General features: G+C 44.5%; 1 protein-coding gene across 10 annotated transcripts in view; it reads right to left on the reverse strand.

Annotated features, from left to right (window-relative positions):
* Nucleotides 1–25544, reverse strand: part of CHD3 (chromodomain helicase DNA binding protein 3) — a 1503198-nt gene that overhangs the window by 522794 nt on the left and 954860 nt on the right. For 5 of the 10 annotated variants that reach the window (XM_069218662.1, XM_069218661.1, XM_069218659.1 and 2 more), the window contains exons 25-26: nt 12120–12297; nt 7614–7700 (exon numbers count right to left, since the gene is read on the reverse strand). In XM_069218662.1, the coding sequence (XP_069074763.1) occupies nt 7614–7700; nt 12120–12297 (265 nt within the window). The remainder of the gene's footprint in view (nt 1–7613; nt 7701–12119; nt 12298–25544) is intronic. The other 5 variants (XM_069218663.1, XM_069218664.1, XM_069218660.1 and 2 more) reach the window with 2 other exon arrangements.

Raw genomic sequence — 25544 nt, forward strand, 5'->3', positions numbered from 1 at the left:
CTGGCATTTTCTGTTTCTGCTGTTGCTAATTGGTCTACTGAATGTGTTACACACTCTTCGAAAATGCTATTTAGAGCTTTATCATCCAGTACCCATTGGTGAGATTCTTCGTAGTATCTGCTGGGAAACGCCACATGGATATTCATTTGTCATGGAATGTGTACTGCTGTTGGGTAAAATCTTTTGGCTATAGACCAGTTCCAGATCGACTGAGCTTGCATTGAAAGAGGTCTTGATCTGGTGCCTCCTTGTCTGTTTAAATAATTCATGGTGGTGGTGTTGTCTGTTTGTATGTAAGTGGTTGATGATGTTTTCAAAGATGGTGTAAAGTTTTTGAAAGCTAGCTGTATCGCTTTGAGTATGAGGTGTTTTCTTATGGTACAAGGTTTCCATATTTGTCCATTGCCCCTAAACTGGTATATCTTGGAGATGAGTCCCCAACTCACAACGGATACATCTGTTACTTTGGTTTAAAGTGGAAGTTCTTTTGGAAAAGGTATGCCTACTAGTAAATTGTTGTAGGAGGCTGGCCTGGTTTGTAGTGGGTACCTAAGGTACTTTCACCTTGTACCAGGTCCGGCTATCCCTTATTAGTGAAAAATGGTTAGTGTCTAGAAGCCAGACTGTCTAGAGGTAGCTATAAGCAGAGCAGCAAGGATGAACTAGGAGACATGCAAAACTCTTGTAAAACTGTAGTCACACAGCACTCATACACAAGAAAGACAATACTCAGTGTTACAAAAATAAAGGTACTTTATTTTAGTCACACAATGCCCAAAATTCTTTGGAGACTATACTTCCCTAGGAGGTAAGTAAATACACAATATATACACTAGTAAGCAAAAACAGGTAAGTAAATAGTCAGAAAATAGTGCAAACAGTAAAAATCACAATAGGTTGCAATTGGCCTAGGAGGAACACAAACCATATCCTACAATAGTGGAAAGCGAAAGTCGATTTCCCACCTAGGCAAATGTAGTGTGTAGAGGGGCACTGTGAGTGTAAGAAAACACCAAAGGTAAGCAAAATACCCCACCCTAGAGCCCAGGAAAGCAGGAGTAAAACACAGCAAGTTTCCTAAAACACACTAGAAGTCTTGATAGAAGATAATGCAAGAACCAGAAGATACTGCAAGACACCACAATGGATTTTGGGACCTGAAGACCTTTGGAAGAAGAGGACCAGGTCCAAGAATAACTGAAGAGTCCAGGGATAACAGGAGCCCCTACTAACCCGGATGAAGGTGCAAAAGAAGAACCACCAGTGGCAAGGCAAAGTGAGGATTGCACCAAAAAAGACAGACGTGGGTTCCTGGTTGGTGCAGAAGATGTCCCACATGGGATGGATGAATGCTGCCTGTTTTGCATCGCAGGATTCTGCCAACAAGCCTTGGCACACGCAAAACACGCAGTTGGTTGAAAATGGCACTGCCCGGGATCAGGAGGGACCTGGTGGCCTTTACCCAAGAGGGGGAGACAGAGGGGGCTCTCAGCAACTCAGAGAGCCCTCAGATGACTAGGCAGCACACACAGGAATCCCACAGCATGGGGACAAAGGAGGTGCAAATGGAGGCCCATGCAGCACAACACAAAGGATTCCCACGCCGCCGGAGAACCACTCAGGAAGCTGTGTGTCTCAGGGTGGAGTGCTGGGGGCCAAATTGTGCTGTGCACACAAGCCTTGGCAACTGCAAGTCACGCGGTGCACGGGGTACTGTCTTGCGTGGGCAGGCAACCTCTTACCTCCACCAAAGTTGGACAGCTGGACGTTGGGACTGTCAGAGTCACCTTAGTCCACCACCCATGTTGCTGGATCCATGCCTGTCATCTGGAGAGGGGACCCAAGCCACCGGTTGTCGCTGCAGAGAGGCACCTGCTGAAGCAGGGAAGTGACTCCGTCATTCCATGGGAGATTCCTTTGGTTCTTCTCGTGCAGGCTGAAGACAGGCAGTCCTCGGAGGATGCACGACCTGGAAACTGTTGCAGTTGCTGGCAGGAGCTGACGCTACAATGTTGCAGAGGTAGGCTTTGCTTCTTTGTTGCAGTTTTGTAGACCTCCTGGAGCAGTCAGCGGTTGATCAGTAAGGAGAAGCTCAAGTAAAGGATGCAGAGGATTCCTGCTGGAGTCTTGCAATCCGAATCTGAAGAAACACCCAGAGGAGAGACCCTAAATAGCCCTGAGAGGGGGATTGGCCACCTAACCAGGTAAGCACCTTTCATGAGGGGTCTCTGACGTCACCTGCTGGCACTGGCCACTCAGATACTCCCAGAGTGGCCCACCACCTTGGAATCCAAGATGGCAAACCCCAGGGACATTCTTGCAGAGCTCTGGGGTGGTGATGGACCGGGGAGTGGTCACTCCCCTTTCCTTTGTCCAGTTTCGCCAGAGCAGGGACTGGGAGTCCCTGAACCATTCTAGACTGGATTATGCAAGTAGGGCGCCTCCCATGCCTGTAACACCTATTTCCAAAGGGAGAGGGTGTAACACCCCTCTCTTAAAGGAAATGCATTGTTCTGCCTTCCTGGGATTGAGCTGCTCAAGCCCCAGGAGGGCAGAAGCCTGTCTGTGAGGTGGCAGCAGCTGGGGCTGCCTGGAAAACCTCAGAAGGCTGGTATGGCAGTACTGGGGTCCACTGTGGAGCCCCCAGAGAGCATGGAATTGTGCAACCAATACTGGAATCAGTATTGGGGTAGAATTCCCAGTTGTTAAACCCCTTACACGGCCATATTCAGAGTTACCATTGTGAAGATGGACATAGGTATTGACCTATGTGCAGTGCACACTTAAAACGGCGTCCGGCACTCACAGAGTCCAAGAAAATGGGCCTGGATGATGTGGGAGCACCTCTGCTAGTCCAGCCTTCAGAGTTGTACGACTTGATATATAGGTGACTTATAAGTGACCTGGTGCAGTGAAAATGGCTGTGAAATAGTGCATGCACTATTTCACACAGGCTGCAATGGCAGTCCTGTAGAAGCCTTTGTATGGGCTCCATTATGGGTGGCAAAAGAAATGCTGCAGCCCATAAGGATCCCCTGGATCCCCAATGCCCTGGGTATCTATGTACCATAAACGAGGGACTTGTAAGGGGGGTCCAGTATGCCAATTTGGAGTGAAATAATGAGTCACTAGTATGTGGTGAGAAATTTAGAAACAGAGATCATGAGCACTGGAGTTCTGATTAGCAGAACTCCAGTGACAATTTAGAAAACAGTGAAACACACCGACAAGCAGGCCATAAACCATAAGCACTGGCGTCCTGACTAGCAGGATCCCAGTGACACAGTAAGAAACACACTGACATCAGGCAGAGATTGGGGGTAACATGCCAAAAAGAGGGTACTTTCATACAACTGTGTTTGCTGCACCACTATGCCAGTGATGGGTTTGCTGGCTGGTCAGAATAAAGTTGCCTTTCCAACTGTTTTCTCTCCGAAACCACTGATACTCTAAACATTCTTGAGAGGCCTTGTATGGAACCTTGCAATCACAACTATGTATATGCAAGAAGCAAATAAGCCCAGTAGTGAGACTATTTGTCTGGATTTTGGGTATGAGGTTAATTTGAGGATGTGGCATTTGTCCAGGGTAGATACAATTCTCTCCTCTGAAAGCAAACTCTTGTCTTTATGGTGTTTAATGTTGCTCCTAGATAGGACAGTATTTGAACCAGTGTTGGCATGGATTGTGGTTGCTGATCTTAAGATATAGGTTGTTCAGCAGTTTACTGTTATTAGGCAGTCCTGTTTCACATTCTCTTGGTTGTAGGCCTTCAGTAGAGAGTCCACAAGGTAGGGATAAATTATTATTTCCTTTCTTCTTAAGTGGACTGCTACCACAGCCATGCATTTCGAAAACATGCATGAGCAAATTTTAGGTGGAAGCATAGTACTATGGACTTGTAGTGAGTGTTTCCCACAATACAAAAAAGAGGAATATTCTGTGGGGTTGTGCTACTGGAATGTAGAAATAGGCATCTCGTAGATCTATTGCACACATCCACTCACTTTGTTTTAGAAGTGTATATGCTTGATGTGCTAATATTTGAAACTTTTTTCTCTTGATAAATCTGTTTGTGTGCCATTGATCTAATATCATTTTCAATTCTTGCTTTGGTCCTTGTTTTATGTACTTGAAAGTATCTGAAGTAAACTCCAAGACCTTTCTGATCTGATAGAACTGGTTTGGTTACCCTTTCTCTTAACAGGATTGATGTTTCTTTCCTGAGGATGGGTAGTTGATGCTTTGCAGTTGAATTTTGCGGGACTGGAGGTGGAGTGGTCTTGAAACATAGAGAGTGTCTGCAATCTACAATACTTAACAGCCATTTGTTACTTGTAATTGAAGTCCACTCTGCCATATACAAAGGTACGGCTCCTCCCACTGAAATGGGTAACATAGCATTAGGCTGGCATTGTCTTGTGCCAGAAGATTGTCTGCCTCTAGAAGAAGGAGATTTTAGCAAAGATGGTTTTTGGCTTTAAGAGATTTAGCAACCACCTCTGTTAAGTGTACTTCTGACTTTCAGGTTATTGTTGTTGCTGCTGCTCCTGAAAAGACTAGCGATTGTTTTGAACCCTACGTTGATAGAATCTGCAATCTCACGGTCTGTATTGTTGTCTGAAACATTCATTATGTTCTTTGAGGCCAACTACTTTCAGAGTATTTGGTGCACGTTTCATTTTTATTATTTCTTCCTTCTTATGCTATTCAAACCGACATGATCCTGAAAAGGCTAAATTTATGTGTTTTAATAGTGCTTTGGGTTTTAGGGCTATGAGTCACAGCCATGATGAACTCGAATGGATATTTCATAGCACCCAGTAGCAGCCAACTCAGTTGAATCAACTGCAGCACTAATGATCTGGTTAGCTACCAAAGAGTTCTTCTTGTAGCATTCTGGTGAAATCTTTTTGACAGTGTTTCGCTAAGTCTTCTAAGAAGGAAGGCATACCTTCACTTATCTCCCCTTGTTAGCAACCCAGGTGAGCTTGCATTTTTGGATCCACCCCACAGCATCTCTGGTGGAGCTGAAAGCATGCCTTTTTCTCACTGAGGTCACTATTATAGAGCATGGTTTGGGTTATGACCTTAAGACGTCAGGGTCATATTGTGGTGCCTTGTAATTCTTTAGCAATCTTGGTCTTGCTGTGTTGACTGTTGCACGGGTAAGGAATTTGTCTTCTGCCATATCCATCAGTCTATGGATCAAAGGCAAATGAGGCTTACTTAGAAGCTGCCCTGGTTTGCAAAGTTTCTAGTATCAGTGAAACAGCTGGCTGAGGGGGCCTCTAGTGGAATGTTTAATTTAGTAGAACTCCTGGCTAAGACCTCATGGAAGGTTAAAGTGTCATCTAACAGAGATGCCATTCGGAGATGGAGCCAGTGAAGTGGGGTTATACAAGTTAGTACCATCTGATGTTGTTGAAGGTGATCTGGATTTTGATGGAGAACTGAAAAGTTTTCTCTTTTTAGGAGTTTGGTGAGGTTAAAGTGGTGATCTTGGAGGAGATGGTTCTCTCTTTCTCAGCAGAGCCATGAAGCACGTTACAACACCAATCTTGGAAAAATATATAAAGCTTTTAAGGGTTATTGTAGTGGATCCTCGGATGGTATTATTAGTTACAGAAGACTCAGCGGGAGTGGATGAGGATCTAGAGAAATTGGCTGAGCTGTGGAAGGAGGAGGCTTGGATAAGCTCTCTACTCTTTTTTTATAGCTGTGGTAGAAAGGAGATGTTGAAAATCTTGATGTATCCACAGCCTGTTGTTCTGGGGAGAAAGTTGTAGATAACAAAGATGGAGATGACTCCAATGTATCCACACCCTGTTGTTCAGGGGAGAAAGTTGTAGATAACAAAGATGGAGATGACTCCAAAGAGACAATTGATAGGGATGGAGTGCCCAACATAGTTGGGGCTAGCTATAAACATTTTGACACCAAAGAAGGTGGGGTATGACGTCTATGATGTTTTTTCTTCAACAGCAAATTTATCAGTATTGAGTGGTGGTCAACCTTCATTTTTGTAGTTGGTGATTTTAATGTTGAAAGGGATGCTGCCATTGATGAAAGCAGTTTGAGCTGGACTGTGCCCGTTGGAACCAAGTAAAGACTGATTTGCATATAGCTTGGTCCAAACTAAAGTGGCATGAAGGGAAAAATAAAGATGCATTGGGATGCAATGGCTGAGATTAATTCAAGGACTTCATTCATCACTTTTTGTATACTATAGTATGTCACTGTAAGTGGGATGTGTATGCCCAGATGTGGGACCCGTGCACACTGTGCCACTGGAACCAAGCTATACTGAGCTGAAGAGCCCATAACAAGGGTAAAACTGGTCCTGGGTTGCTTGTGTTCCATTTCAGGGAGAACCTGGCTTGATAGTTCAGGCTTGACTGTTCCCATTGGGGCAAGGCTGATTGCATATAGGTGACAAAATAAGGATGGACTGGGATGCAGTCCGAGTAATCACCAGTGACTGAGTTTAATTCAAGCATTCTATTCATTGCTTTTTGTATGCTATAGTATACTAATGAAAGCAGCATCTCCTTCAAGGCTGAGCAATGTTAACATTTCAGGATTAGGTGGCGAGTATTTCTCCAGAGCTCTCTCTCTTCATTCTCATGGTGTTGTTTGAGAGATTTTGGGTCTTCGTGAGGTGATGAACAACTAGGAACAGAGGCATTTGACACCTTTGATGTTCAGTCAAAATGACATTGGGAATTGGTGTCATCAATGTTCTGCCAATTATCTCCTTACTTTATATCTGCTTTTGAGGGGCATGAGAAGATGATCTCGCCAGTCTTCTCTTTTTCTTCTGTTCTTCATATACTCTTGTGTCTTCCATGTGACTCATCAGCCGGATACCCTCTTCTTTCTGCCACATGACAGCTGGTTCTCAAGGAGAAAAGGCACATTTTATGTAGAAAATCATGTTTTTTTTATAGTTAAAATAGAGGTGTAAAACCTCACATGTACTCTGAAAGTCCTGCTCACAGAAGACAGAAAACAGAACTGGCTCTCTGATGTAAGTATGATGGGGTGCATAATGGTGAGAGAAACCTCCTTAACTCTTAAAGAGGCAAGATCCTTTTACTCATTCTACAATGAAAGCCAATCAGTCTGCCTTTTATTTTTCTTCTCTTCATACATTTTTAGCACCCTGCACATTAAATGCTGCAATTCAGGCTTGAAGCTGATATTCAGAACCATCATACGCTATCAGAAAAAGAAACTGAGCCTCTGATAGGCTGTCACATTGTGTGGCTCATCTTGAAGACAGATGGACATTATGACACTTTGTGGATTTTAAATGAGCAAAATCTATATAGGAAGTGCTCTAGGATACAAGTAGGCAACATATAATTATTCCAGTATTTATGACTATCAATGGAGTTCTTCCGATACAAAATCAGTACATTTTGCCTCCTAACATCACTTGTCTGGTCTCAAGGCATGCTCCTTTTGGAAACTACGATTTGTGCAAGAGCAACACATTTACTTATCAATTTTTGTAGATGAGGACAGCAATCTATGTCAGATAAACTCAAGAGGACAGAAACACAGAAAGATCAGAAATAATTGGAGTTAAGACAGCACTGCCAACATACCTTCAGGTCTGTCATCAAAGTCTTCATCCTCTTCTTCTGACCCAACAGAGTACTCCGATTGGTTGTCTGAAATACCATTATGCCATTCTGTAATCAGAGCACAACTGTCACATGATAAGACACTGGTGCCCGCCCCCCACCCTCCCCTCCCCACCCTCCCTCCCCCCTGCAGAGTCAGCTATGCCCAAAGAAGTACGGCCTCAACAGTATTGCCCCCACTGTATTCTACTCAGGAATGCAGGCCTTATGGGGAACAGGAAATGCAATGATTCTGTGTCATTACAATAGTTTGCACCAAACAGATACCCACATCAAATAAAGGGCTGTCATGGTTATACGTGTTCATATATGGCATGTGCCGAGAGAAGGAAACAGTGTACCCCTTCCATCCTACAAACTCTTTATCTTTTTATCTTTTTGTCTGTGATCAGAAGCACCCCAAACTACTTCAAATGCAATGGACAAGTAGGTATCCATTCACTATAGTTATATCCCAAACGTTTTGCTACCTGCTGCCGGTGAGGGTAGATATGAAGTGTTTCATCTAGTGGAATGATTAGGTCTTTTAATGTTTGAAACTCATTTATGACTATGATTAGAATGTAGCTTCTAGATTCTGGTGAGCGTTATATTTTCTAAGCTTAGCAACAATTAAAGAGTAAGGATATATATATAGGAGATAAATATCACTGCAACCAGTCATGAACCCTTGTTTAGTAGGTTTTAGAATCTCGTAACCCCTGAAGGATTTAGCAATCCAAACTTATTCTGAATTAATGACTTTGAGGACCTTACCCCAAATTATTAACATTACCACTTCAAGAAACAAGAACAAGGGCAACAAAACGTACGTTGAGAGGTGGGTAATGTTTTCAAACTAAGGCTTAGTAAGAAAGGAGTTTTTCACTTCAAAATCTTTAGACCCGAGAGGGAAGCAAACTGTGAATATCATTGCTGATAAAAGTACAAGCTCCCCATGCAAAATCTACCAGTTGGTATATTACCTAAACATGAAATGGAAAATTTCTACACAGGGTTTTCTTACAGAAAATACAAGGTGTGGAGCAACTGCTTACCTGTCGCCCTGCTATGAACTAGACCCTGTTCACCAGACTGAATCACATTTTGTAATAACATTTATATTCCAGGATGCTTCGATGTTTAGAAATGTTCTTTTGACTCCCCTCCAATGGTAATTCACTACTGGGATGTTACAGTGGAAACATGGTATAAAGTGGGAAATATTAATGTGCCAAAATGTAACAGCTTGAGTAGTGACATCCAAAATATCAAGAAGATAAGCAAAGATAGGTAAGTATAGGTTCAATATACTTAAATCCACTTGTATATGCCTTGATGATGTATATACTTTCAAGGAATATAGATGTGAGATCAGAATAGCAAAAGTATACCTTCATATAAATTCTTACCTTCTCAGAACGTAGGCTACAACATTTTGGCACACTGATATTTCCCACACATTATTCTGAGTTGCAGGCCTACCAATGTTCTATGACTATGTCCTGGTAGATGTTACTTTCTTAAAATTGGAGGATGGGAATACACTCAACTGTGATTCTCACACCAGTCCAAGATGTGTAATCTACTGTTTGCATATCATTAATTTAATTTACGGCTTATGCTGTCAGACTCCAGAAAATAAATAGAAGTGTGCTACACATACAGAATCTTTTCTTTGGTTTACACAGCTACTACCAAGGAACTTCAAGGGACGCTAACTGAAATGGCTGTTTCCATGGTACTTGTGCCAGTTTAACACTAAATTTATAGTGGCCTACCATACTATTTTTTTAAAACCAGGGCTCCAAATGGCTAACAAAAGGATGTTTTAGAAAATTATAGTAAAAAATGTAACTTTTATGAACATGATTAATGTCCTTTCACTCCACAAGTGGGTGGATCTCTGCGCCTGGGGATATGCTAGTTATCCTCCACAGTGGTTGGCAGTATTTAAACAAACTCTTCAGTGGGAGCTGAAAAAACTGTAAACAATAGTTTTACAATAGAATCTTGAGGCAGAGGAGTCACAAAAACACCCATTGGGACGTTCTGTCCTTTTACCTCTAATGCAAATGAGGCCCCTTCTGAATAGACCTGTGTTTAAGAGAAAGCTATTTCAGAATAAAATGCAGCTTCTTTCCAGCATCAAACATTTTGTTTCAAATTTCATCAGCATCTTGAAAATCCAAGTAATTAAAAACATCAGAAACAGAAACCCTGTTAATCTCAAAATACAATGTACAGCTGATGGGATAATTTTGTTTTACATGGTAACAGAAAATAATATTGGTTTTGTTTTTTCAAAAACTATTTGTCTTATCCACAGTCTGCATTCTCTTTGACAACCCTCAACAATATTATGAAGCTGCAGGAACATGATTATATTAGACTCCATAACCTACCATGACAAGGAGCTGCGCTTAGTTCAAATACCATTCAACATGTCAGCTCCTCTTTATGCTCCATAAATTGCCCTGATTTGCTACAAAGATGATTTCCAGCTCACACACAATCTTACCCTCAGCATTTTTTCCTTATATTTCCTGAGACTTATCTCCTTTAATTGTCTTGCTCTACAACAACTAGGCTTCAGAGGCAGCATATCCCACCAGTGTGCATCTTTAATATTGAAAGAATTGAGAAAGCCATAATGACAAACGTGAATGATGAATAATGAAAAGGAAGACAAACCAAAATGAAGAAATGTTTTTGTGTATAAAAATTCAAGCACAGATGCAGGTACCATAACAAAGTCTATGGCAGACACAATCCTAATCAACTCAATTCAAACCAGATAATGATTGAGACATAAAGCAACAGGCAGAGTCAACCTACGTGAAGGACTGTCTGCTTACAGAGAGCTCCACATCACATTGGTTCACACTTTAAATAGGAAATGGACCTGGGTGGAATAGCCCTGTACAACTAAAGAAAAAGGCAACATTTGTGTCTGGAATTAGAAGGGGCAAGGCACAATACAGTCCACGAAGCACAGCAAAAAAATGAGAAAAGGAAGAGTGGCTAAATCGGAATGAGAAATGTTTGGTCTCCAACCTGTCCCTTAGAATCATAATTGAAACAAGTTAGTCAAAAAACGTTTATGAATTTGATATTCATGAGAGCGCTTTTGTCACAGTAGATTTCATTATTCAAATCTTTCTGAAAATTACATATACCCATAGATTTCATTAGTAATCTCTGATCTGCAGTAGCTTTCTGTGAAATGTTAGATCAGCTTCAGTGTAGTCTTTATGGTTTACAAATAGGGCTCCTGGTTGTTCATTATTATTTTACAAACTTACTATGGTGTTAATTGTTATTTTACATTTCTATCTATAGCTATTCATATTTATTTTTAGTTCTTTTTATTGGTATGTATTTTGACTAGTATTTATCCATTGGAAAACTCAAATTGCAGCTAGTGTATTTCCAAATGTATTTACTTAACCAATATATACGTACCCATAACTGGAAGTCAGTCACTTTTTATAACTATGGGCTGCCATATAGATTACAATAATGTACTCATTGTGAACTTTAAGCATTATAGTCCAACCAAATGCACAAAGGCAGTTATTTAAAGAAATATTTCCCTTTTTGACTCCTCATGCAGACAGTCTGCACAGGTATTGGCCTAGTATTCGTGATTCACACCATGTAGAGCCACTCAAAAGAAGGCCTAATTTCTGTATTTTCACTGTTAAACATACAGACAGCAAAACACATTGTTGTCTGTATTCATATGTAACAAATAGTAAAACCTGAAATACAGAGCCCTTACTTATAACCCACTCAGTGACCTAGGACGTATCTTTATCAGAACTGTTTAGTACTCCCAACCACCATTTACTACTTCCTGTAGTCAGGAAACAGACAGTCTTTTTTAACAGAGGAATTTATATTCAGTTTTTTCAATGGAGCTTCCTCAGGCCGGAAATAACCTAGTTCTAGGTGCTTGTTGAACAGTCTGTGTATGCAGCTCGTGCAAATGTTTTGTTGTTGCATTCAGATAGCACTTCATAACCCTGACAAGGCATCAAAGTCATTTCGGTGAACTTACTCCCTAGGCTCTGAATGATGAGTGAGAGTTCACTTGGATGAATATGGATTTTGATCTCTTCTGCAGAACGGAAATACATTTCTTCCATTTGCTTGCTGCTGCTCCACTTGTATAAACTTGTATCTTCAAAATGTATTGATGATTTGCACTCTCATATTCACACTATTTTGACCTAACATAGGCTTAACTGGGATTGCATTACACACAGTTATAATGTCGAAAATAACCATATGGTTTCTAGATCTTCAGCATAGACAATGAAATGCCCAACAATATGACAAAGTGCAGGAGAACAGAATGCAATATCAGGTGTTCTTGACCACTGCAGGTATAAATCACCCTGCACCACTTCAAACTGATCCCTTGCTCAAAAAGAGCAGTACTACAGGCAGAATACGCTATACCGAGAGGCGACAGTTGCTGACCTTGGTCCTCTTGTGCAGCATCGTTGTAGTTGACCTGTTTCCGTACCCGTTTTCCTTTCCCCAGGTTTCGGGCAAGGTCCTCTTGTTGCTGTTCATAGTGGTGTCGGAGAAGCTTCTCCCAATAATCAGGATCCACAGTTTCCTCCTGCTTGATGATCTCCCGTTCAATCTCTTCCAGCTGTTAGAAACAATGTGCAGGTAAATTTCAAGAGTAGTATTTTACAAGCCGGATAAATTAGGATCTGTAAAAATAGAGGAGCCTACCTTGAGTCCTGAAGAAGGCTTACGTTTAAAGGAAAAGTTAGTTACCTGTAATAACAAGTTTCATGTGGCAGTATATTCCCCAGTGTCATATCCTTACAATAATTATGCCGGAAAATATATTTATTTTTTAAACTGTTTTCTTTGCTTCCACTTTTTACCTTTAGAGATCAAAAGAAAAAAAAATCTAACGCAACCAAAAAATGTGTACCTGTGCATTTATTTCTATTTATGGACAACAGGGACGGTTTCGACTCTGAGAACATGCCACCTAGAGAGCCATTTCCCATCATCCCGTTCTTTTTCACTCAATCATATTACACATCTAACTTCCAATAAAGAGTGGAAAGGAGTGTTACGACTGCATCGTCCCATCTCTGGGAGGCTCTGTAAAAGGGCTGTCTGTAGCCTGGGAATCACCTTGAACACTCATCTAGAGTCCCTTTCTGACTCCTGCTTGCTTCCCTTTTCGCTATGGTATGCTTTTGTAGTATTGCATTTGCTTCCTGGGACAGCAAATCCCATAAAGCACAGACTGGTAGTTAGGAAAGCCTGGATTCTGCTTTACATTGTTTTCTATGGGAGAAGTCCAGTTGCTCCTTTTTACTGGATTCTCCCCTCCAGGACTTGCGAGTGTCTGAAACTACACACACCGGAGACCTCTCCTGTGCAGCCCAGTCATGTGATTCCACCTGGGGTTTGCAGCAGCCTGGCTTATAAGCAGTCATTTCCTCAAGATCCTCGTCGTGCACTGGAGTTCGATCCCTTTGTGTTCCAGACCCTTTATCGGATGGTGTTTCAGTGTTGTTCCTGTTCTGTTTCAGTTTGAACCTGCTTTCTGTTTCTCTGCCCTGCTCCTGCTTGTTCCAGCCAGAGCCTGCTCCCTGTTTCTCAGTCTTGTTCCTGCCTGAACCTGCTCTCAGTTTCCCAGTCCTGTTTCCTGCTTGTTCCAACTCCCTGTATGCCAGTCCTGTTCTTGCTTGTTCCAGCCAGAGCCTGCTCTCTGTTTCCCATTGCTGTTTCTGCTTGTTCCCACCAGAGCTTGTGCAATGTTTTTCAGTCCTATTCCTGCCTTTGCTTCAGCCTGACCCTGTTTGCAGTTCCTGCCTCTGACTCCTAGTTTGTTCCTTCTGTTTCCGTTTCCTCTTGGGTATTTGTGTCTGGTAAGTGTACTATCAGTCTTCACCTGTCTATAAGTGTTTTCCTTTGTACAGGGGTTGGCTCCAGGTTTCCAGGAGGCAATTTCAGCCCCCATCCTTTGTCTAGTGTTATACGTAGTCTTTAGTGCCTAACAGTGACAGTGTGCTATTGCTGTTTTTCCAGGAATTGCCACTGTGTTTCCAGCTGGACCCACAAGGGCTTGTCTTGTGTATGTAAGTACAATCCCTATTTGTGCTCTAAGGGTCCAGAGTCAGAATCACTTCTGCTGCCTCCTTTCTATGGGGCTTGTGGGGTGACTATCTGTAAGAGCAATCTGCACAGAGGCATTGACATTCCCTGCTGCTGTGGGAAATTCTGAGCCCTACCCTGTGTACAACCTTAGTGGTAACCCAGTGTGTTTGTCCATTAGTAATCCGTTTCCTGTTTGTTCACACTAAGGTTGCTCTGCTTTTCCTTTCCTGTTTCCTGTCCCTGTCCATAGCTGTCCTTTCCCGTGTATGCCTTTAGCTGCTCTTCTGCCCCAGTACACTACCTCTTTGGGATATTCTGTGACCTCGAGGGGTGCCCCAACCAGAGTCCTGACCAGACCCGCCCGAAACCGTGACAAGGAGGGCTGGTAATGAATATGAGGAAAGAAGGGCCACATTGTAGTATTCCTGTTCTTGGTGTGGATAGTGCTAGAGCTGAAAAGCAGCATTAAAGGAGGATATGCCTCTACACCTATACCTGGCACCTAAAAAGGTGTTTGTCTACAGTACAAAAGCACTCCTATAGACTTTGCTGTGCCTGGATTCACCCTGAGAGCCTGGAAAGCCTTGTCAACTTGGAAGTCAAATAAGGCATCACCATCAAAGGACTTGTCCAGTATACAGCTTTGCACTTCAGGGAGGTACTAAGTGCACCTGAGCCATACCTATTGCCTGAGGAAAACGTGGCAGTTAAATGTCTAAATCCAGTTGTTATTAGGTGCACAGGGCTGGTTTGCTTGATGACTGAGAGGGTTTTTGGGAGTCTAATGAAGCAGATATGAGACGCCATATTTTCTGCAAGGTGCTATACCAATGCTGGAACAGATGCTATTGGTGACTGCATTATTTTAAAGCCTGCTTGCCAGATACAATCCACTGTTCACATTGTTTACATTCTCTTCCTTGTAGGCTGTTTAAAATCATAAAGCCTGCAAAGGTTGTGAACACTGGAAAAACAAACTGTTTAGAAGCCCTTTCCACCATGGAATGGAAGAAAATAAGTTACTTACCTGTAACTGTAGTTCTCCAGTATTAGAATCTTTCATAGATTCACATGCTTGAATCATTTCCCGTTGTCGAGATGAGTGTCTCCGGGGACTCCCATTTCGACGACAGTGAATGATTCAACCATGTGAATCTATAAAAGTTCCAATACTGGAGTAAATGAGTAATGCTATCTGGTACAGAAATAATATGACGATGCTTAGAATAATCCTTAGCTGATGTCACGTAATCATCCCATTCTTTGCTCCAACTCACCTCCACTTCAGTCACCTTACCTACCTCTTCTTCAGTAGTGTCTGCCTTGGCCTGGTGACGTTGGTGCATCACAGCCTGAGGAGGTGAGGTTGCAGCTTCTCAGAGGATAGTAGCTGTGTCAGAATCACAAACCTGGCAAAATATTCATCCATGATGTGGTAGAGATCATTAATCAGATGAGCGGAAATGTGCAGCATAAGTGGACATTGATACTCTGGTTCTTGGTTATACTGGGTATGATATCAATCACAATGGGAGATATCAGTTTCCCTATTCAGATAATTCATATCATGGTATAAGGGGTAAAGGTCGTTGGGGGTGTGGCTTGGTGCCGCAAGATGGTGGATGGGGTTTGAAGGAGCTCTTGCCACCCGGCCCGCGATTCATCACCGTGCGCGGCCATCTTGACCGGTGGCATGCAACAGATGGCTGTGCGGGGGGGCTGAACAGGTAGGACGGGGCCCGGAGACAGCTTTGTGGCCTGGTAGCCCCCCCCCGAGCTACGATGCAGAGGGCCTCCTGTTTGTGAGGCATATGGCCCGCGGGCGAAGGTGGCCTCTCCCTGGCTGGGGGCAGAGGCGAGAAGGCTGGAGATGCCGCAAGTGGAAGTGTGGCTTCTCTCTCTGCTCCCCCCATACTTGGGAGCCACCGAACGTGAGGGAGCCGCCCACAGCGGGACCCTCCCTTGAGGCTGATACACAGCAGCAGAGGACACAGCGGGAGGAGGTGCTCCTCCTCTCCTTTCCCCATGCCTGGGGGCCACGTGGTGGAGAGTACGGGACGATCAGAAGAAATTGTCCACTAGAGTAAAAAATACAGACAGTGAACTTAAGAACTTGCGACCGTCGCTAAAGGAACTGGTGGGACAGGTCCAGTTCCTCACCACAAAGGTCCAGGAGCTGCAGCACCGAGAGGAGGATGCAGAGGGCCTATACCATGGAACAAGCTCTGAATAGTAGGATTTCTGGAAGGAGCAGAAGGTTCAGATCCGGTTAATTTTTTTGAGGAATGGTTGGCTCTAACAGCAGAGGCAGACTGTCTATCCTCGCAATATTTAGTGGAGCGTGCACACAGAGTACCATCTCAAAGAGGTCCAGCTGGGGCACCTCCTAGACCAGTGTTGATTTGTCTTCTGTATTATAGAGACAAAGAAATAATACTGCAAAAGGCACGAGTAGCAGCGCCGTTACAGCATGAGAAGGCTCACATTTATCTGTTTCCTGATTACACTGCTGCAGTCCAGCGGCAGAGAGCCTCCTTTACGCGAGTGAAGAAGCAGCTGCGCCAGGCTGGGCTAAAGTACTCCCTGCTTTTCCTAGCTAGGCTCAAGGTCATAACTAACGGCACCAGCTTCTTTTTCACCGAGCCCACAGATTCTTGGGACTGGGTGGAACAGCGCAGATATGAGGCTTCCATGTTGTCCTCAACATGTATGCATTCAACAGCCATGGAGAAAGAAACGAGGAAAGACCATTGTCCATGAATCTGACCAGGACAAAACGAACAGCGCTCCTACTCTGGCTCAGGCGCACATGGAACAAAAGCAGGCCATGTCAGCGGCATCCACACTCTGGCTAACAAAGGGATTGCTCCCATTGCAGGACTGCGGGGTGCCTCTCAGAATCAGAATTGGAGATCTTGACCAGTGAGGCCCGCTCTGAAATACCGCCAGAGGTCACCCTACAAACAGCAGACTCATTGATCTAGCAAGGTCTTGATTGATTGAATGAGAATTGTCTTTTTCTGGCCTCCTCTTGTTACCAGCTGGGTGAGATGAGTAGAGAAAATACACTTGATGTTCGAGATTGGATGCTGTTTCATGTAAGCGGCCAGGTGGAGCGCAAGCTGCCTCTACGAAATCGAATTAGTTCAATGCGTGGGCCATCCACCTCCACATCCTACTCAGGGGTGCTCAAGGCTCTTGCTGTTGGGCTAAAAGGAGATCCCATAGGTTGGGATTTTACGTTCATGGTTTGGGAGTACTTCGGAGTTCGAAGACACCCTGGGATTGGAGTTACAGGTAATAGTTATACTTATAACCTAGTTTATGGAAGATGTATAGTAACCACAAGCACAGGTCTTGGTACGGGCCCACAGCAAGCAGTAGGCATCCTTCTCCCATATTGTAGTTAAATGGAGGAAATGTAGGTAGTCACTTGGAATGTCCGAGGTATGGACACAACTCGAAAGAGACACACAATACAGCAGTACATCTGACGTCGCAGGGCGCAAATAGCGATATTGTAGGAAACACACATAGCGGGGGAGAGGACAACAAGTTGCAGCATAGATGGGGTGGGTCAGTGCTATTGCACTACATACTCAGGGTTTGAACACAGAGCCATGATCTAGGTTTGTGCAGGAATTCCACTCCGTTTACACAGAAATAGATCATGATGCCCGATATGTATTTGTGGAGGGATTACTGGATGGCCGGCAGGTGTTACTGGGTAGCGTCTATGGTCCCAATGTCTCTCAGATAGCCTTCTTCACATGCTTATCTGCAGTCCTGGCGAGACGGGCCGCTCTTCTATGGATAGTGGGTGGAGGTTTTAACAGTGAACTCAATACTGACTGCGATCGGTTGTTAGACCTGACATCCTTGCTGTGGTCTCCTCTGTCTTTTTTGGCTCTGCTTCCCCTGTTTTGACTGTGTGCTGGACTATGTTTTTGCTGTTTTTGGTACTCTGGGCATGTGACCACTGCTGACCAATGCTAAAGTGCAAGTGCTCCCTGTGTAAATTGTATGTGTAATTGGCTTTTCCATGACTGGCACATTTGATTTACTAGTAAGTCCCTAGTAAATTGCACTAGAGGTGTCCAGGGATGGTAAATCAAATGATACTAGTGGACCTGCAGCACTGGTTGTGCCACCCACATGAGTGGCCCTGTAGCGTAGTCATGGCTCAGACCTGCCACTGTAATGTCTGTGTGTGCAGTTTTAAACCACAAATTCAACTTGACAAGTGCCCCCACTTGCCAGGCCCAAACCTTCCCTTTTCATACATGTAAGGCACCCCTAACGTAGGCCCTAGGTAGCCCCATGGGCAGGGTGCAGTGTATGTCAAAGGTCGGAAATGTACTGGTGTGTTTTACATGTCCTAACAGTGAAATACTGCCAAATTTGTTTTTCACTGTTGCAAGGCCTATCTCTCTCAAGGGTTAACATGGGGGCTGCCTTCATATATCTTTTAAGTGTAGTTTCCCTTTGGAAGCAGATTGAAATATGGAGTTTGGTGTCTCTGAACTTACAATTTAAAAATACATATTTTGGTAAAGGATGTTTTTAAATTGTCAGTTTGAAAATTCCACTTTTAGAAAGTGGCCATTTTCTTGCTTACACCATTCTGTGACCCTGCCTGCTTGTATATTCGCTGTCTAGGACAGACTAACAGTTGGTCTGCTTGTGAATCCCCTCTAGACAGTGACACAAAGGGAGCTGGGGTGTAGCCTGCATATCCTGATGGGCCATCTGAGCTAGAGTGGAGGGAGGAGTGGTCACTTACACCTGAATGAGCTGTGCCTACCCTCACACAATGTAGTCTCCAACCCCCTGGTGTCAGTCTGGAGGAAGGCCTGGGCAATGTAGGATCTTTTGAATAACAGAGACTTTCCATTGAAGTTTGCCAATTTCAAAGGCGGAAAGGGGTATAAGTAGTGGACCCAAAACCCCTTGGATTAAAGAGGAACCTCTGCCAAGATCAAGGGCTGAAGAGCTGGAGGAGGAGTACTGCCCCTTTGCCTGTGACTGTGCTTTGCCGGGTTGGCCTGCAGTTGCTGCTTCTGCCTGACAGAGGACAAAGACTGGACTTTGTGTTATATTCCTGCTTGTGACGCATCTCTAAGGGCTTGGATTGAGCTTGGCTCCTGTTTAGAAGTCTCAGGGCCATCAAAGACTTTCTCTGCCAGCACCTCAACTCTCTGCTGAGGCTCCTGCTCTGCCACAAGTGGTGTCTCATACAGTCTCTGGGCCCTTGAGAGGTGAAGTTGGCAGAACAAGGACTTAAATCCACGCACAGAACATCGTGTGGGGAAAATGTAATTGCACAACTGCAACATGGTTGAAAAACGACATGCAACTCGGTTCGCTGCAAAAATGGACATTCCACCTTCTTCGGTGCTGAAAGATCGGTGCATCGCGGCTGGAGAATCGATGCAACACCTGCTTGCGGCTGCTGATAATGACGCAAACCCCACGCAGCACAGTTTTCCGACACCGTGTGACCAGATTTCTCACGCATCATCCCTGAGCGTCAAAAATCAATGGAAGCCTGCGCAGATCCGAGGTGCCCCATCTGGAAATCAACGCATCGCTCTCTTGCGGGAGAGAAGAATGACGCATCAGCTACTCGACCGGAGAAGAAACGACAGATGGTCTCGCTTGCGAGTGAGAAATCAACGCATCATTGACTGTTTCAGCGCACGCTCACCTGTGGGGCTTTATTTTTTATGCAAACCAGGTACTTTGTGTAATAACTTTTCCACTGTTTTCTATGGAGTAAGACTCTTATTCTTTTGAAAATTCATATTTTGATTTGTGTATGTTGGATTTTTGTCATTTGGTCTTGTTTGATTTAGATAAATGTTATCTATTTTTCTAAAATGATGTGGTGTCCATTTTGTAGTGTTTTCACTGTATTACTGTGTGTGTTGGTACAAATACTTTACACATTGCCTTTGAGATAAGCCTGACTGCTTGTGCCAAGCTACCAAGGCGGTGGAGCAGGGGTTACCTTAAGTGTGTATCTCCATTGCCCTGACTATAGTAAGGATCCCTGCTTGGACAGAGTGCACATTGACTGCAAAGTAGAGACCTCATTTCTAACATATTTCTAACATCAGTCATGTTCCCCATTGCCCGCGTCACCTGTGGTGTCCGCGGCAGCGCACTTCTCTCAATGGGTGCAGCAGTGGGCACTGCATGGCTAATGGAGTACACTGCACCCAGAAGACAGAGAGTTTTCATATTACTCCACACCTACATGAGCTACATGTTCGACTAGACTACATTCTTTGCCAGGCCCCATTGCAGTCACTGGCCATTACTGCAGAATATCTGGGGAAAACGTTCTCTAACCATAACTCCTTGCTTATTCAATTCTGCAGGGGGCCTCTGTGACCTCCAGTGCCCACATGGAGACTGCAGCTTGATACACTGGGAGACCAAGGGATCAGGGAAGCCACAGGGGAGCCTTTGGGACACTGTCTGACAGGTAACTGGGGCACTGCTACCTCTCATTTGGTTGACTGTGACGCACTGAAAGCAGTGGTGCATGGATACTGTATCCGTGCAGTGGTGGGTGCTTGAGCAGCAATACATAAGGAGTTAACACAACTGCAAAACATGCTGGTGGAGGTAGAACTCCAATCACACACAGCACCAAGGGGGAACCACTAGCTTACTGATGCTATTGAGACACATGCCCGACCAGTGCTGGACTTTAAAGCCTACCAGGCCTGGATGCATGCTGAGGGGAACAAATCAGGCTACCTGTTGGTGTGGTTGTTGCGTAGCTCAGACCCCATGTTCGCCATCATGGCGATTAGGACGCCCCCCCCCCCCCCCATTGCTTACTAACTAACCAAGCAGATATTCATGAGGTCTTCACAGCCTATTACCAGGATCTGTATGGCCCCCTGCCACTATGTAGTACTCAAAAGATAAATGCCCTTCTTCGAGGGGTCACAATACCGTTACTCCCTTCTCCTAATTTAGAGGCCCTTAATGAGCCCCTCACAACGATTGACATAAATGAGGCTGTAAAAGGCACTAACAAAGGGTAAGACTCCGGGGTTAGATGGGTACCCCGTCAAATTTTACAAAACATATTTGCTGATCTTGGCACATAAATTGTTAGAAGTTTATCGTACTGCATTGCAAGAGGGCAGACGATCCCCGTCCATGAGAGAGTCCTTATTCATGTCCCTCCCTAAACTGGGCAGAGACCCACAGGAGATGGCTTCATACCGCCCCCTTTCAATGCTAGGAATGGATTACAAGATCCTAGGTAAAATTTATTATCTCCAAGTTGCTAGGCCGACTGCCCCACCTGATACATATAGAGCAGAATGGTTTTGTGCTGGGTATATCTACAGCACTTAATATCTGCAGGCTGCATGGAGTTATGGAACAGGTGCCAGCCCAATGGCCATACACTGCCTGGTTTTGGACCTCGAGAAAGTGTTTGATATGCTAGACTGGGAATATATGTTTTCCACTCTCACAGCCTTTAGCATTACAGGTTATCTACAAAGCCTTATCCATCTCCTGTATGTCAATCCCATTGCTAGAGTAAGAGTGGGCCGGAGCTTTTCTCCTTCCTTCACGGTGAGGAGGGGCGTGCGGAAGGGGTGTCTTTTATCCCTTTGCTTTTTGCCTTAGCCATTGGCTCAGAAACTACAGCAGTGGCAGAGAGCGGGGAATTCACCTCAACTGAACCCTACACACTCCCTCCTTGTATGCATATGATGTGCTGAGTTACATTTGTGATATCCGGAAAGGTATAACTGCTCCAACTGAGGCCTTATCCGAATTCAAAGCCGCATCAGGTCTGGGACTTAATTGGTCTAAATCCGACCTGTATCCCCTTCATTCGCAATGTCCTCCACAGCGGCTGCAGGCAGACTTGCAAGAGGTCCAATGGGAGACTATTTCCTTCCACTATCTAGGCATACACGTTTACCATTCTGACTCAGACTTGCTAGATGGTAATCTTATGAGGGCCATCACTGCTGTACACTCCCAGATGGCTTTCTGGAGCACGCTCCCTCTTACAGTTCAGGGTAGAATTTAGCTGTCCAAAATGGTTATACTCCAGAGTTTGCTGTATTTCTTTCATACCTTCCCATTGATAGTCCCTAGGATAGTCTTCTGCATGCTTCATGCTGCACTGGGCACATTTCTTTGGAACAAGGGCAGGCGTAGGGTAGCATTGCACAAACTGCAGCCACCCATTGAGAAGGTAGGGGTTGGCACTCCTAATTTCGAAAACTATTATCTTGCAGGAAAGCTACAATGGCCCGCACAATGGTTGGCAGGTCAGCTACTGGAAGAACTGGAGCAGGGCACCACTGGCGACCATTACGGATAGCCCAAGAAACCTTTCTCCCATCTGCTGCACTGCCCTCGCATTGTAGCACACTTTTGATAACAGCTCACGCCAGCTATAAGCGAGGTGTCAAACTCATGCCCTCGCTTCCACAATATTCTTCAGAAATTAAACTGTCAGCCTTTCAACCGCTTCGAGAGCTGCTGGGACAAAGAGGTTTGCGTTGCTGTGAAGCAGCAGGATATGCCACAGACGGAGCATTATTCAGAGAAAAACTTCTGGAACCCTTTGACTGCTTGCACATAGATGGGGCATACCGAGAGGTCACTTCTTGGCATACGCCAGGATCCGCACTATCTTAGTGGACCTTTGGTAGATAACGGACTTGGAACCAGACCTTAACCCTCTACTACACACTCTACATATTATAGGCAGCGGCAGGCGACTAGTTACATGGTTCACTAGAGCGTTGGCGCAGATGGCTCGAGACCCTCTACTGATAACTCACCGGATCTGGGAGCAGGACGTAGGCAGAGAATTGCTAGATAAGGAATCAGACAGGGTGCCAACATATCACAAAAAGGTGTCACGGAAGGCCAAATTCCAATACATACAGTACAATATACTACATAGAGCATATCTCTCACCAACAGCATTATTTGGTTCCCCTTCAGAGTGGCCCCGCTGTCATAATCTAGGTGCTGACATGATCCATATCATTTAGTCCTGCCCGGAGTTGAGCCATTTCTGGCTCCAAACTACAGAAACTATTACGGAACTAACTGACCATGCTGATTTATAGTCTGCTGAAAGTGCCTTGCTGGGCCTGTATCACTGCCCCCAAAGAGCCATAGTAACTAATCATTTCATTGACTTAGTTATGAACTGGAAGTTGCCCATGCTCCCGACCCTTTCCCATTGGTCCGCTGTGGTCCTGAAGTGGGGTAGAGCTGAATTGGTGGCCTTAAAGTCAGAGGAAGCAAGAGGATTGCAGAGGGTCCCGATGGCAAGCGATTGGGACATTTACATGCAAAAGCTGCAATCCTATAGAGAATGCATACAGCCCTAATGACATAATAATAATAATCACAATGGAAGAGACCGAGCAGACCGCAGCTAAACTGCTGGTCGTATATGAGCTCTCATAGATGAGGGGTGCTTGTGCCCTATAATATACGGTACGTAGAGAATGATCACTAAAACTTATATATGGTCTGAGTCACATAATAGGGATTTCTGAGACATGGATGCAAATATATTTTGTCTGTTGTGCATTGATGATAATGTTGTGGACCAATATCACGTATGACTTGTCAATGCAATATAAAGAGCTTGTCTGTAACTAACTTGAAAAACGCTAAGTTAATGCTTCCTTTGTTAATCAGTTGAGTTAACATCATGATGTTGTTTTATTGAATCAGCAATTCCTGTCTTGTGTTTAACATGAAAAGATACAATGATTTGCTAAATGCTTAAGGTAAACATGTATGCTACTACCAATGGTGATTGAACACTGTACACCCCCATGCAGGAAATTAATAAAATTGGTTAAAAAAAGAATAAGAGGTAAAGGTCATTCTCATCCAGAGGGATGTCACTGTCGCCATGAACTTGATACTGACCTGCTTCTGCATTATTGTTGACTCTTAATCCTAAACTAAATAGTGCTTGTAACCAACTTGAATGGACTTGGATCCTGGGCTTCCTGCTCTGTGTCTATTATCCTGGCTGGACAGATGTTCCGGGGGTAGTATTCTTTGGTATAAATCAGATACGACCGTTTTAAAGGAAATTCAAAGGTACTTCTTTCCTCATCCGCAAGGACTCCGGAGTTGATGGTTAACTAGCTGTCTAATGAGTTGTCAACACCATAGTCAAAGGTACTGTTGACAGCTCCTTCATCAACAAAATAGTCAGTGCCACTGTAGATGAGGATATCCATGAAAGCATTCATATCTGACCACATCTGGCGATCGTAGCGACCCAAAATCTCCAGGTAATTGGCTGCCCGAACAGTTATGGCTGACATGGATGAGAATCTCTTGCCCACCTTATCCAGTCTTCTTCCTTCCCTATCAGGAAGGGTTCCTAGAACGCCATTGGGCAGCATGTGAGATGACAGAGTCTGGTCTTGGCTGTCCTGTCAAACATGCCGGAGAGATCTGTGTCGCTTTATACTTTTTGTCAAGCTTCTGTGGAACTGGTGGAACAGTCGCCGGGTTCTGCATGATCTTGATACCCTCACTCCAAATGAAGTCTATGATAGGAATAGCCCTCACAGACTTTCTTGCTTGCTCCTTGAAGTCATGGAGGAAGCATTCCAAGTGCAAGACCGACGTTGGCAAGTGAAAATGTGTGGCCGCCATATCCATCAAGTTGTGAAACCCACCTATATCCTCCGGGGGAGAATCTAAAGGACGAGGAGGTGGTGGAGAAGGAGTAGGGGCTAGATAATCATCCCATTCCTCACTAGGATGCTGTGGTGTTGAAATTTCACCACCTTCTTGATCCACAGACATCGAAACCTCATCTTTAGGGGGAGTGTCTAATGTAGACTGTGGAGTCATCCTAGGAGTTGCTGGAGGTGGAGGTATACTCCTTGGTGTAACAGGAGAGGTTGGAAGAGGCGGTTGCTCCTCCGCTGCAGCTGGGAACCTCCTCTTATAATCCTGCAACATTGACTGCAAGTCCTGGATCAAGGAGGCAGGCATCTGTGCAGTGTCTCTTGGCTGAGGTGGAGGTTCGTAATAGCGTCCCTGATGAGAGTAATAAGGCTAGTATTGATCGTACTCATCATCATCATCTTCCTCCTGATACTTTACATGCAACTGGGATGGGCTGTGAGTATCACCAAATGGGCCCTCATCTGACTCTTCCCAGTCCAGCAGATGACTAGGCAGAAAAAGGTTGCTACTTTACTTGGTGAAGTATCCTGAGGATATATCGTAGACCTAGACATTGCTGTGATCTTAACTGTAACGCGAAGATCAGGAGACCCAGAAGAAATAGGAATGACATCCTGGATCACAGCTACTCCTGGCCTCGTCGACGGTATTCTTGTCAACGGTGTCCTCGGCGACGGTGTTGCAGTTGACGGTACTTTCATCGACGATGGTGTCAACGTTACCTTCAGAGACAAAGGCCCTCATTACAACCTTGGCGGTAAAAGTCGCTTAACGCCATGCAGAAGACCGCCAACACGCGGCTGCGGAATTCCGCCACAGCTATTAAGACCCACAGTTCGGAATCTGCCAAAATCTAGACACCCACACAAGTCCGCCACACCAAAGGTCAGTCATAAACTGGCGAAAACAAAACCTCCACCGTCACACCAACAGAAATACGCCCACACTATCATGACCCACGAATCCACGCGGTGGTCTTTCAACCGTGGTATTCCATTGGAGGTACACTCCGCCGCGCTCAAAATACACACACATTTACAA

Source organism: Pleurodeles waltl, chromosome 12, assembly GCF_031143425.1.
Source record: "Pleurodeles waltl isolate 20211129_DDA chromosome 12, aPleWal1.hap1.20221129, whole genome shotgun sequence".
Lineage (NCBI taxonomy): Eukaryota > Metazoa > Chordata > Amphibia > Caudata > Salamandridae > Pleurodeles > Pleurodeles waltl.